Raw genomic sequence first — 11,935 nt, forward strand, 5'->3', positions numbered from 1 at the left:
TCACTTAATTTTAATCTGTACTGAGGTACTAGTGTTATTGTTTTACCTTGCTTTAACTGTTCATATTTAATGTCTAAATTTGTCAATTATATATTGTCTGCTCAATACATTTTTTTTTTTCCATATTTGGTTATGCATACTAATAACTACTGGAATATATACGTTTCTCTGATTTGACGGAAATGAAGAAGTCTAGTTTCTAAAATCAAGATCTACCGATCTTCATTGAATTTTGAATTAAACAACCCTATCCAGGTAATTAACTATCCATGAAAAGCGTTGCTCCCATACGGATGTTATGTAACGCAACGGTTTTAGGGAGTGTCGCAAAAGAGTGTTTCTCATTATGAAATTTTATTTACACTTATGTTGACTGGTAAATGCGAATTGTAAAAAATGGACTCACTTCTATTTTTATGTTGCTTATGGAGTGATTCAGCATTCAAGCGATCAAGTAAATTATTTAATTAGTGAAGAAAATGTCATGGTTCCTCAGTGCGGTAATTTGTTGATGTACCCTTGCTCACCGTTAGCCTGCATTCAGTCGGTTTCGATTCCGGAATTACCTAGACCAGATAACATCCTTAACGTAAACTACTGACACATAAACACCACCAGCACAATGCCTTCTCTCAGAACATCATACGAAGTAGGGCTTGACTTTCTACAGTTTCTAGGGCAGAGGATCTCGAAAACAGACATTAACGAACTTCGGGATATTTACAACTTTGAGTTCAAAAGGTTTGCAACAGTGACTCAGAGTCACCGGTTCAGTGTCTGGCTCACCTGTTTTACAAGTTTTGCTTTATTTTGTCTTTGTAATAAGAAAGTCTTGTAATAATAAAAAATAGTGTGTTTTGTATATGATCATTTCGTTTGTGTATGATATTACTGACCTGTGTCAGCATGTCTTTTTCTACATTGATGCAATAGCCTAGTTTTTCCAGGCTGAACTTATTTGCATGTGATTGTTTGTTTTCAGGGATGGAAGAAAAGAACCCACATTTTCCAATGTGATCAATGCCTTAAAAGTTTTCAATAAAGCCACTACAGGGAATGGGAAAGTCATGTTTCACGGGAAACCAAAGGTGAGAACTTAAATGATAGTATTTTGTGTCTTTGGGTCAATTTCTGTAAGCTTTGAGATCTTCTAGTGTACTCATAAATGTGACAAACCAAATAACTTAAGCATCAAGCCATTTCATTTTGACTTTTAAGGAAGGAAGATAAATAATATTACATTTTCATCTCTCTTCTCTCCTCCTCCTGACAGGTGCGAGTGTACTACTGCGATCAGTGGAAGTCCTTCACAAAGCAGAAGACCAAAAAGTCAGCCACAGATTCTGTCCCAGCATCCTCTTCCTCATCTCCTCCGATCACTAACCCTGTCCTGACTCCGAAGAGGAAGCTCGCTTCAGAAATCCTCAACAAACTCCGAGTGAAACGGTGATCATCAGAGATATAATTCTGCCTGTTTTTGGCTGTCTAGGAAAAATAAAATCAACTTTAAATGTATAATTCATGTGAAAAACTAATAATGTGAAGGTAATCACAGGCTTCCCTTCTCAGTGGCACATTTTCCTTTTGAAACTTATTGTCAAGTGTGTCTTTGTTTTAGAGCTGAGCTCATCAAAGACAAAGGAGGTGTTGAAATAACCTCTGACCCCAATGCCACCAAAGGGAAGGTTACGTTTACCATCAAGGAGCTAGGGAAGCTGTTTGTGGTGAAGTTTCACATCGTAAACCGGGGCGAGAGCTGCGTCTACTTCACGTACTACACAGCCTTGCACAAGATGCGCTGCTTTACTCTCGTGGATAAGAGGAGAGTGAACCGTGTTTCTCCTCTTCTCCTCTGTCCAGGTGAGAAAAACATTGAGACTATAATTCTAACATAGATAGATAGATAGATAGATAGATAAGAATAAATGAAAATGTATGTAGGTTGTCAGATGCTCACAAAAATGTCATATTGATGTCTTCCTGCTAGGTGAGAGTTATGTTATTGAAGTGCGATACAACGTCCACCATCACGGACACTTTCCAGCTACCATGTACTTTGAGTTCTGCCCAGAGGCGGATCCTCCTGGAACTGCTAAGCCCTTCTGCATAGTCCGGGAACTGGAGGCAGTGGTTCAGACCGGACTAGCTGGAACACTGGGACCAGAGAGCCCATATAACCCCAAACAGAACAGACGACTCCGTCCAGAGAACAGGGTTGTGGAAGAAGGGGTACCACCTGAGAGGTTAGATTTCTATCTATCTATCTGTCTGTCTGGCTATAGATAGATGGATACATAGAAGATACTATCTAAATCTGTCAGTATATCTAACCATCTATCAATCTGTCTTTTATGTATCCATCCATGTATGTGTCTGTCTGTCTATCTATCTATCTATCTATCTATCTATCTATCTATCTATCTATCTATCTATCTATCTATCTATCCATCTGTCAGTCTGTCTATCATCTATCTATCTGTCTTCTATCTATCTGTCCATCCATCCATCATCTATCTATCTATCTATCTATCTATCTATCTATCTGTCAGTCTGTCTATCCATCTATCAATCTGTCTTTTATGTATCCATCTATTTATGTGTCTGTCTGTCTATCTATCTATCTATTTATCTATCCATCTGTCAGTCTGTCTATCATCTGTCTGTCTTCTATGAATCCATCTATCTACCTATCTATCTACCTATCTATCTATCTATCTATCTATCTATCTATCTGTCCGTCCATCCGTCATCTATCTATCTTTCTTCTATGTATCCATCTATATATATCTATAAATCAGTCATCCATCCATCCATCCATTGTTTATCTATTCTATCTACCTTTTAGCACACTAGCAGCTCACTTCCTAGTATGGTAAGCTGATTCAGTGTTGTTGAATCACTCTTCTTCCCATTCTATTTTTTTCATAGTTTCATCACACATGGTCTGGAGATTATTGTGAGGTTGAAACAATATAATTACCCAGTCTACTTGAAGGAGTTGGCCAAACACAAGCTGGAGGACTCCGAGCGCCTATCACCCTCAGTAAGACAGCAGCTTCCCAGAGTGAGGCAAGCAAAAGAAATTTTGTTAAAAACACAGCTCTTTCTCTCTCTGTGTGTGCATTGGTCACTGACATCTGTATGTTCTCAGGCGAGTGCTGGACGCTCCGCTTTGCATGAAGATCTACACTGAGCGCTTTCACCTCCTTCTATACCTGGAAGAGATTCAGATGGAGGTGGACATCAAGAAGTATGATCTCTATGGCAAGACCATGACCCTCGACAAAGCAAACAAAAGGTTGCTTGTTCTCAATGTGAGTGAGAAGCAAAATGATCTCCAATTGTGTTCTTGTTTATGTCAGTTGTTGCTACAGATATCATGATGTCAGTCACAATTTTAGGTTCCTAAATGTCAATTTTTCATTTTTATGATTACTTTATCTTTGTCTCTGTCTTTAACTCAGGTACCAGGGGTGGCAGAGAACAGACCGTCCGTACTGCGAGGAGATAAACTGAACGTGTGTGTGTCAAAGGACAGGAACCAGCCCGTCACAGTCTATGAAGGCTATGTCCATTGTGTAGAACTTGAGAGAGTTAAACTCGGCTTCTCAAAAAAGTAAGAAATATGTAATATTACAAACAATGTTAACGTGATTCATAGCTTCCATAGATAGTAATTACATTGTGAAATGTTTTTTTTTTTTAAATGTCTTATAAATATTTGAATTAATAACATTTTTTTAAAATTTAATTAATAATATGTAATAAAATATTATTAAATAAATCTCAAATTAATTGTATATATATATATATATATATATATATATATAAATTATATATATAATTATATTAGTATATGTAATATTTTTTCAACTCTTTTTCAAACTTGACAGACACTAATAGCCTTCATTAAGACCATGAACTAACATCGCTACATTACAAAATTATTAACAAATCCTTAGCTAGAAAGTTAGAAATTTCTGGTTTTAGACACATCCTACCTGAAAAAAGTGATTCCCTTTTGGTTCTGTGTTTGTAGGCTTCTCAAGAAGTTTGTCAACAATATGAAGTTTGATGTGGAGTTCAACATCAATCGCTTTCCCTTGAAGCTTCAGCACAGGGCGGTGGAGCTCGCTGTCCAGCACAAACTGGGCGATGTGCTGTTCCCCTCTGATAAGGGCATTAAACACACTGCACTGCCACACCTGAGGTCTGCACACAAACACACTCGCACACATCTGTTTATGGACAGCTACAGTACATCTGCACATGTGTTAGGAATTTCCTCCTTGATGATGTCAGTAAGACATGAACACAAAGATACTGTAACTTGAGCTAAATGTATCTATGTAAAATATGAAAAATAGTGGTCTCAGACTTTTAGCCCCTACTATGTGTGTGTGTGTGTTTTAATAAAATCTTATTGTGTGCATCCCCCAGAATGTTCAACAAAGATTTAGAGAACAACCCTGAGCAGAAGGCGGCAGTGCAACACATCCTGTCAGGCACATCCAAGCCAGCACCTTACTTGATCTTTGGACCCCCTGGTACAGGCAAAACTGTCACAGTAGTGGAAGCCATAAAGCAGGTGAAAACATTCATAAGGACAACTTTGTGTGTTTATTTCAGCGTTAAACAGCTGCGTGACTCATGACTTGTGTGTGTTTGTTGCATCAGGTGAATAAGTCCGAGGCCACGACCCATATCCTGGCCTGTGCTCCCTCAAACAGTGCCTGTGACCTCCTGTGTGAGAGGTTATTAGGATATGTGGACGGCCATCGCCTCTACCGACTTTATGCCCCCAGTAGAGACCCGAAAGCTGTACCGCAAAAACTGCTGGTAAGACATATGCATGGGGTATGTCTGGAAATGCCAAACTACCATTCTAATCGCATTCTTTGAAGCATGTGTCATGTACATAAATGTTCTGTCTACATGGAATATGCAGATGATATGCAGAAGAACACAATTCAAGAATACAATGCAATGCATTTTGATTCATGATTGACAAATGATTATTGGATATATTTAAATATAATAATATTTTGTTACATATTAATTAAATGTAAACAAAATATTAATAAAAATATTACATAGTATATCTATATTTAACATGTATATTATTAATATACTATTTAAATATGTAATATAAGTAAATTGTTATATTTATTTATGCATATACACATACAGTATATATTTATTATATATTAATATTATTTAAATGTATAAAATAAATGTTTCACTTATAATTATTAAGTATAGTAAAGAATAAATAATATATATATATATATATATATATTAGTTAATATATTAAAATATATTAATATTATTTAAATATTAAAAAAATGTACACAACTGTTTTCAACATTGATAATAATCATAAATGTTTCTTGAGCAGCAAATCGTCATATTAGAATGATTTCTGAAGGATCATGTGACACTGAAGACTAGAGTAATGATGCTGAAAATTCAGCTTTGCATCACAGGAATAAATTACTTTATAAAATATATTCAAATAGAAAGCAGTTATTTTAAATTGTAATAATATTTCACAATATTAAATAAATGCAGCCTTGGTGAACAGACGAAACTTCTTTTAAAAACATTAAAAATCTTACCGATCCCAAACTTTTGAACTGCAGTGTGTGTATATATATATATATATATACACACACTGCAGTTGGATTATAATATGTATATGTGTGTGTGTGAAAGAGAATATGCATTCCTAAATATCCATTCCAACAGAAACACAGTAACTGGAGTAAAGCTGATGGCAGCTTCCTGCTTCCAACTAGAGAAACTTTGATGGACTACACAGTCATTGTGGTTACACTGGTCACCGCTGGAAGGTACAGCACGCCCATCATAACACTAATATTGCACCTGAATCTTAGTCTTTTCTCGTTGTGCGCTGTATAGTAATAGTCCTGCCATATTCTCTGTTAAGTTACCTTGTGCTAGCTAGGATGTTCTGCTCTGGTGGCTAAAAATGAATATCTATTTGTGTGCTCTTCAGGCTCGTGTCAGGAGGTGTTGCTAAGGGTCACTTCACACACATTTTCATAGATGAGGCTGGACAAGCCGTGGAGCCTGAGTGTATCATCGGGGTTGCAGGTAAAAGAGGAAGGGTTGGGAGAGGAGGCTGAGAACATGAATTAGAACACAAACAGATAAACAAATTATTTATTTCTTCATTGCACTCGCTCACTCTCTGTGCCCAAGGTTTGCTTGACCCTGTGAAGGGCCAGCTGGTTTTGGCCGGAGACCCGAAGCAGTTGGGCCCCGTTTTGAGATCCCCACTGGCACAACTACACGGACTGAGTACTCAAAGATTTTTCATATATTTTTACATTGGTTTCTTCTTCTTTAAGGATTAGTTTACTTCAGAATTAAAATTTCCTGATAATTTACTCACCCCCATGTCATCGAAAATGTTTGTCTTTCTTTCTTCAGTTGAAAAGAAATTAAGGTTTTTGAGGAAAACATTCCAGGATTTTTCTCCATATAGTGGACTTCAACAGTTACCAACGGTTTGAAGGTCCAAACTGCAGGTTCAATGCAGCTTCAAAGGACTCTACATGATCCCAGCCGAGGAATAAGTGTTATATCTAGCGAAACGATCGGTCATTTTCTTAAAAAATTATATACTTTTTAACCACAAATGCTCGTCTTGCACTAGCTCTGCGATGCGCCACGCATTACGTAATCACGTTGGAAAGGTCACGCGTTACGTAGGCGGAAGTACCAAGCAAGTGTTTACAAAGCAATTGGGTTAAGACTAAGTCAAACGGCCTTTACAAAAAAAGGTAAAACAATGATGTTGGACGATTTTGATGTTGGAGGAGAAAATGAGATGGAGTTTTTCGCCCTACCGCGGTACTTCCGCCTACGTCACGTGTGACCTTTCCAACGTGATTACGTAATGCGTGGCGCATCACAGAGCTAGCGCAAGACGAGCATTTGTGGTTAAAAAGTATATAATTTTACATTTTTTTTGTAGAAAATGACTGATTGTTTCGCAAGATAAGACACTTATTCCTCGGCTGGGATCGTGTAGAGCCCTTTGAAGCTGCACTGAAACTGCAATTTGGACCTTCAACCCGTTGGCAACCATTGAAGCCCACTATATGGAGAAAAATCCTAGAATGTTTTCCTCAAAAACCTTCTTTTCTTTTCGACTGAAGAAAAAAAGACAAACATCTTGGATGACATGGGGGTGAGTAAATTATAAGGAAATTTTAATTCTGAAGTGATCCTTTAACTCAGATTTCAGTGCTAACAGATATCGTTTGATATACAACAGGTCAGTCCCTCCTGGAGAGGCTAATGAAACAGAACACTCTCTATCAGAAGAGCCAGGATGGTAATTCTGTATATGACAGCCGCTTCGTCACCAAACTTCTCCGCAACTACAGGTACTGATGGGGTATTTTTTCTCCCATCAATTTTTGATGTCATATGATGACGGATGACTTATTGTTAAGTTATTCTTGCCCCATCCCAGGTCTCATCCCGCCATCCTCAAGATCCCCAACGAGCTCTTCTACGAGAATGAGCTGCAGGTGTTTGCAAACCAGATGGAGCGGGAGGCCTTCTGTCACTGGGAGCATCTCCCTAAGAAGGTACCAGACCACTGTACAAAAGCTCCTTTGGTTTTTTTTTTGTCTGCCGAAGATGTAAGAAGCAAAGAAATGTGCTGGTTTTTATAGATAATTATACTAAGTGGCATTGAATGCTAGAATCTGATTGGTTGTGAACGCTCTAAGGTGTGCAATTATTTTAAGGGAAACGCATGGCTAAAGTAGTTCCAGGTAGGTTTTGACCACATTACATGTCCATATCACTTTGCCAAATGATTTTCAGTTAAGGTCCTTAGTCACAAACAGCAAAAGAACCAAAACCCACAACAACACTGATCAAGCAAATAAATATAGTGAACAATAGGATTAAAACAACAAATTTTTCCATGTTTTTTTTACACAAAATTATGTTTTATTATGTATGAAAAGCACATTTTATCTGTAAAATAGTTTAGCAACTTAAAAGCTACATGACATTTCTCACTAGCGAGGTAATAACGGCGCTGTTCTTGAAGCAGATAAACTTACAGTTTCGCTGTTAGTAGAGACGCTGCTGCCAAACACTGTTAAGAAAATTCTGTCATCATTTACTCACCTTTATGATCCAAACCTGTATAAGTTCCTTTAGTCTGTTGAACACAAAAGAAGATATTTTGAAGTATGTTGGTAACCATATAGTTGACGGTAGCCATTGACTTCCATAGTATTTTTTCCTACTATGGAAGTCAACGGCTATCGTCAACTGTTTGTTTACCAACATTCTTCAAAATATCTTCTTTTTAGTTCAACAGAAGAATGAAGCTGCAAATATTGTACAATAAATGAATAAAGCACTTTTCTTGTTTCTGTGATGAACAGGGATTTCCTGTCGTGTTTCATGGAGTGATGGGGAAAGATGAAAGAGAGGCCAACAGTCCTTCATTCTTCAACGTGACCGAGATCGAGGTCATTGTCAGCTACCTCAACAAGCTCATGGAAACGCAGGGCAAGAAGGGCCTGCCAAAACTCACCGTCAATGACATTGGCATTATCGCTCCTTACAGGAAACAGGCAAGACTGAGAAACGTCTTAAAATTGGATTAAAATGTATTCTATTACTAATGAAAAATGGCAACATGTTGAAAAGGAGACGTAAAAAAATAAATAAAAGGTTCAAACCCATCTTCACTCTTTAACAAAAGGTTTTTCATTCATTTAAGGTGGAAAAAATTCGAAAAGCTCTGAACACTGTGGCGGAGATAAACAAATGGAAAGATATCAAGGTTGGCCTGTGATTTATTTTTCCCCCTCAAATTGCCTCTCTGAATTCAGAATGAGTCATTTCTGCTGCTTGATTATTTGGCTCTTGTAGGTGGGGTCAGTGGAAGAGTTTCAGGGTCAAGAGAGAAAAGTCATCATAGTTTCCACTGTCCGAAGTAGCATCAACTATGTCAAGATGGACCAAGACTTCAACATTGGCTTCCTCTCAAATGAGAAGGTATATACTTCATCTCAGTTTGATAAGTTGGATATGTACCTTTTTACCAATTTTACTTTACTAAATCAAGTATATAAATATATAAGTAATATACAATAAGTAATATATAAATAGTATATACATATACACAACCTTACAAAAGCTTGTGGTTGGTAAGATTTTTTTTTAATGTTTTTGAAAGTCTTTTATGCTCATCGAGGCTGCATTTATTTGATCAAAAATACAGTAAAACAGTAATATTCTGAAATGCAGTTTATTCCTGTGATGTCAAAGCTGAATTTCAGTCTTCAGTGTCACATGATCCTTCAGAAACCATTCTAATATTCTGATTTGCTGCTCGAGAAACATTTATTATTATCAATGTTGAAAACAGTTGTGCTGCTTAATATTTTTGTGGAAACAGTGATACTTTTTTTAGGATTCTTTGTGTTTTGAAAAGTCAAAAGAACAGCATTTATTTGAATTGGAAATCTTTTGTAACATTATAAAGGTTTTTTTCTGTCACTTTTGATGAATTTACTGTGTCCTTGCTGAATAAAAGTATTAATTTTGTTAAAAACAAGCTTACTGACCCCAAACTTTTGAAGAGAGTCGTATATAGAGAGATCAACAAGAGCTACTGGTTGGCAATTTTGGAATCAAATAACTTTTAGCTGCAAGAGTAAAAGTTAAGAAGTTTATCACAGAAGCTCATAATCATAGAAAAATGAGGAACAGAGGTCAAACACATGTTTCTGACCATCTGTTTGGACTTAGATTAGAGAAATTATTATGCCAGCCAATCCTGTAGTAAAACCCTTCTGTTGCCCACAGAGGTTTAATGTGGCCATGACGAGAGCCAAAGCCCTGCTCATTGTGGTGGGAAACCCAGTTATCCTAAGCAAGGATCCTACTTGGCAGAGGTAAGACCTTAGTTATGTATGTTCCTCTTAAGCTTAACCTGCCACTAACCTAGTCTCAAACTTTAATGGCATGCTGCAGATCACTTACAGACCATTCTGAAGGATAAACGACTTGAATTTAGCAAAAGCTTACTTGAAAATGGCAAGCTTTAATCTGATTGGCTGCCAACATCTTTTATAACATAGCATATTAGCATTTCTTATGCAAAACAATGAGCTAGCTTTACATTGGCCACATGCCTAAAAGGAAAAATCATTTTGTTTTCCTTACACTTATATTTAGAAGCAATGCACACAAGTTTGGACTCTAGATCTGTGATTGCTACTAGATTTATTTGTTCATAGATTTGAAACTGGAAAGAGTTCTGTTTAATTTCAGGAAATGAATCCAAAATGTCACACTAAAGGCCAGTTCACACCAAGAACGATAACTGTATTTGCATCCACACCAACGCACAACAGCTCTCTGTTTATTATAAGTGCATGCTGCAGTTTTGTCGTCTGTCACTTTAAATGCTTGAGCTCTTTAATGGATTCTGATTGGCTGTAAATGTTTTTATTGTTCATCAGTGTGAGAGTGATTCCAACGATATTGTTTCTCTGTGCATTTATCGTTGTAGTTGTGGTTGCTATTCTTTTACATTTAGAATGATTTTTAGAACTATATCTTTATTGTTTTAGTTATCGTACTTGGTTCTTAACTGATAATCTGTTCTGTACTGTATGCAGTAGGTTATTAGAGTGTATTTGTTTGCGTAGGTTTATCCGGTACTGTGAACTTGAGCAGGGCAACACTGGCTTTGACTACAAAGATGCTGAAGGAGAGGAGGATGTGGTCAGCCGGCTGGCATCTTTAAAAATCAGCTCTGATGGTACGCAGCCTTACATAACACATCCAGACCTGAAATGTGACTGTATTATGTACTCGTATGACTCATTGCATGTTTATGTCTAGATACTGACGAGAGCCCACTACAGCAGCATGTGCACCCGGAGTGGAGAGCTGAACAATGAGGAGCAGATTCACAACAATTAAATGAGACAATCAGTTTACATCGAGAGCAAATGGGAAATCAATTTATTTTTTATCAGTCAAGCAGTATTGAATTATCGCAAACTCATTTAATGTTGATTACAGCCAGTAAAATGATGCATATGTCTGATTCATTTCATAATTCAGCAAAACAGTCAATTTATATACTACTGAGATAATCCTGGAGAGATTCTAGCACTTATGCAAACTGATGTAGATCAAAGATCACAGTCGCAGTATTGCTTTTACTAATCAAACAGCTACATGTTTTATTTTTTTGCTTTTTTTCAACAATGTATTATTTCAAATCTTCATAGCACTTGATCACTTTACTGAAAGTAATTAATTGAAACAGTGTTTCTAGTAAGTAATAGGGTCAAACATTTTTTAAAATGGCTATTAAAAACAATTTAAAATGACTGTCTCAGTAAAAGAAAATGTATGTCAATATGCAACTGCAAATTATGGCAATATGCAGTACTGTGCGAAAGTCTTAAGCCACCATCGGCTTTGTTGTTTTAGCAATGTTTTAATGACCATCCATATTTATTTTTCAGTCTCTTTATTACAATACAAACAGGAAATATGTACACAAAATGTAAAAAAAAAAAAAAAAAAAATCAGCATTTAGTGTGACCTCTTGTCACATGTCTCCTGGATTTCCATTTCCTCAAAGAAGAAATTCTGAGAAACTTCTCATCAGATTTTGAAAGTTTTCTTGGCCTTCCAGTCCTTTTCTGTTCCGTTTAGGTTTAAGAGAGCCAGGTTCCTGCTATTGCTCAAGTGTAAGAAGAGGCCACTTAAAGGGTCACCCAAAAATGAAAATTGTCATTTATTACTCACCCTCATGTCGTTCCACACCCGTAAGACCTTTGTTCATCTTTGCAACACAAATTAAGATATTTTTGATGAATCTGATGGCTCAGTAAGGCCTGCATCG

The 11,935-nt window shown here is 36.8% G+C and overlaps 1 protein-coding gene across 1 annotated transcript; it reads left to right on the forward strand.

Moving 5' to 3' along the window:
• The first annotated feature begins 528 nt into the window (after positions 1-528).
• Positions 529-11,538, forward strand: mov10a (Mov10 RISC complex RNA helicase a). The gene is made up of 22 exons (XM_051898273.1): positions 529-741; positions 983-1,088; positions 1,274-1,446; positions 1,619-1,860; positions 1,988-2,243; positions 2,929-3,069; positions 3,152-3,314; positions 3,465-3,616; positions 4,040-4,210; positions 4,441-4,588; positions 4,678-4,839; positions 5,749-5,852; positions 6,020-6,117; positions 6,226-6,324; positions 7,307-7,418; positions 7,508-7,625; positions 8,442-8,633; positions 8,783-8,845; positions 8,935-9,060; positions 9,874-9,962; positions 10,722-10,834; positions 10,918-11,538. The coding sequence occupies exons 1-22, from the start codon at positions 623-625 to the stop codon at positions 10,974-10,976; spliced, it is 3,006 nt and encodes a 1,001-aa protein (XP_051754233.1). The 5' UTR covers positions 529-622; the 3' UTR covers positions 10,977-11,538.
• Positions 11,539-11,935: the final 397 nt, after the last annotated feature.

This window comes from Ctenopharyngodon idella, chromosome 6 (genome assembly GCF_019924925.1).
Source record: "Ctenopharyngodon idella isolate HZGC_01 chromosome 6, HZGC01, whole genome shotgun sequence".
NCBI classification, from domain to species: Eukaryota; Metazoa; Chordata; class Actinopteri; order Cypriniformes; family Xenocyprididae; genus Ctenopharyngodon; species Ctenopharyngodon idella.

What these genes read in the sequence shown, in the direction of transcription:
- mov10a (XM_051898273.1), top strand. Translation starts at nt 623, where the DNA reads ATGCCTTCTCTCAGAACATCATACGAAGTAGGGCTTGACTTTCTACAG. An exon ending in AAAGGTTGCTTGTTCTCAAT is followed by an intron (nt 3,315 to 3,464) that starts GTGAGTGAGAAG and finishes TCTTTAACTCAG; the next exon opens with GTACCAGGGGTGGCAGAGAA. An exon ending in TCGCTCCTTACAGGAAACAG is followed by an intron (nt 8,634 to 8,782) that starts GCAAGACTGAGA and finishes CATTCATTTAAG; the next exon opens with GTGGAAAAAATTCGAAAAGC.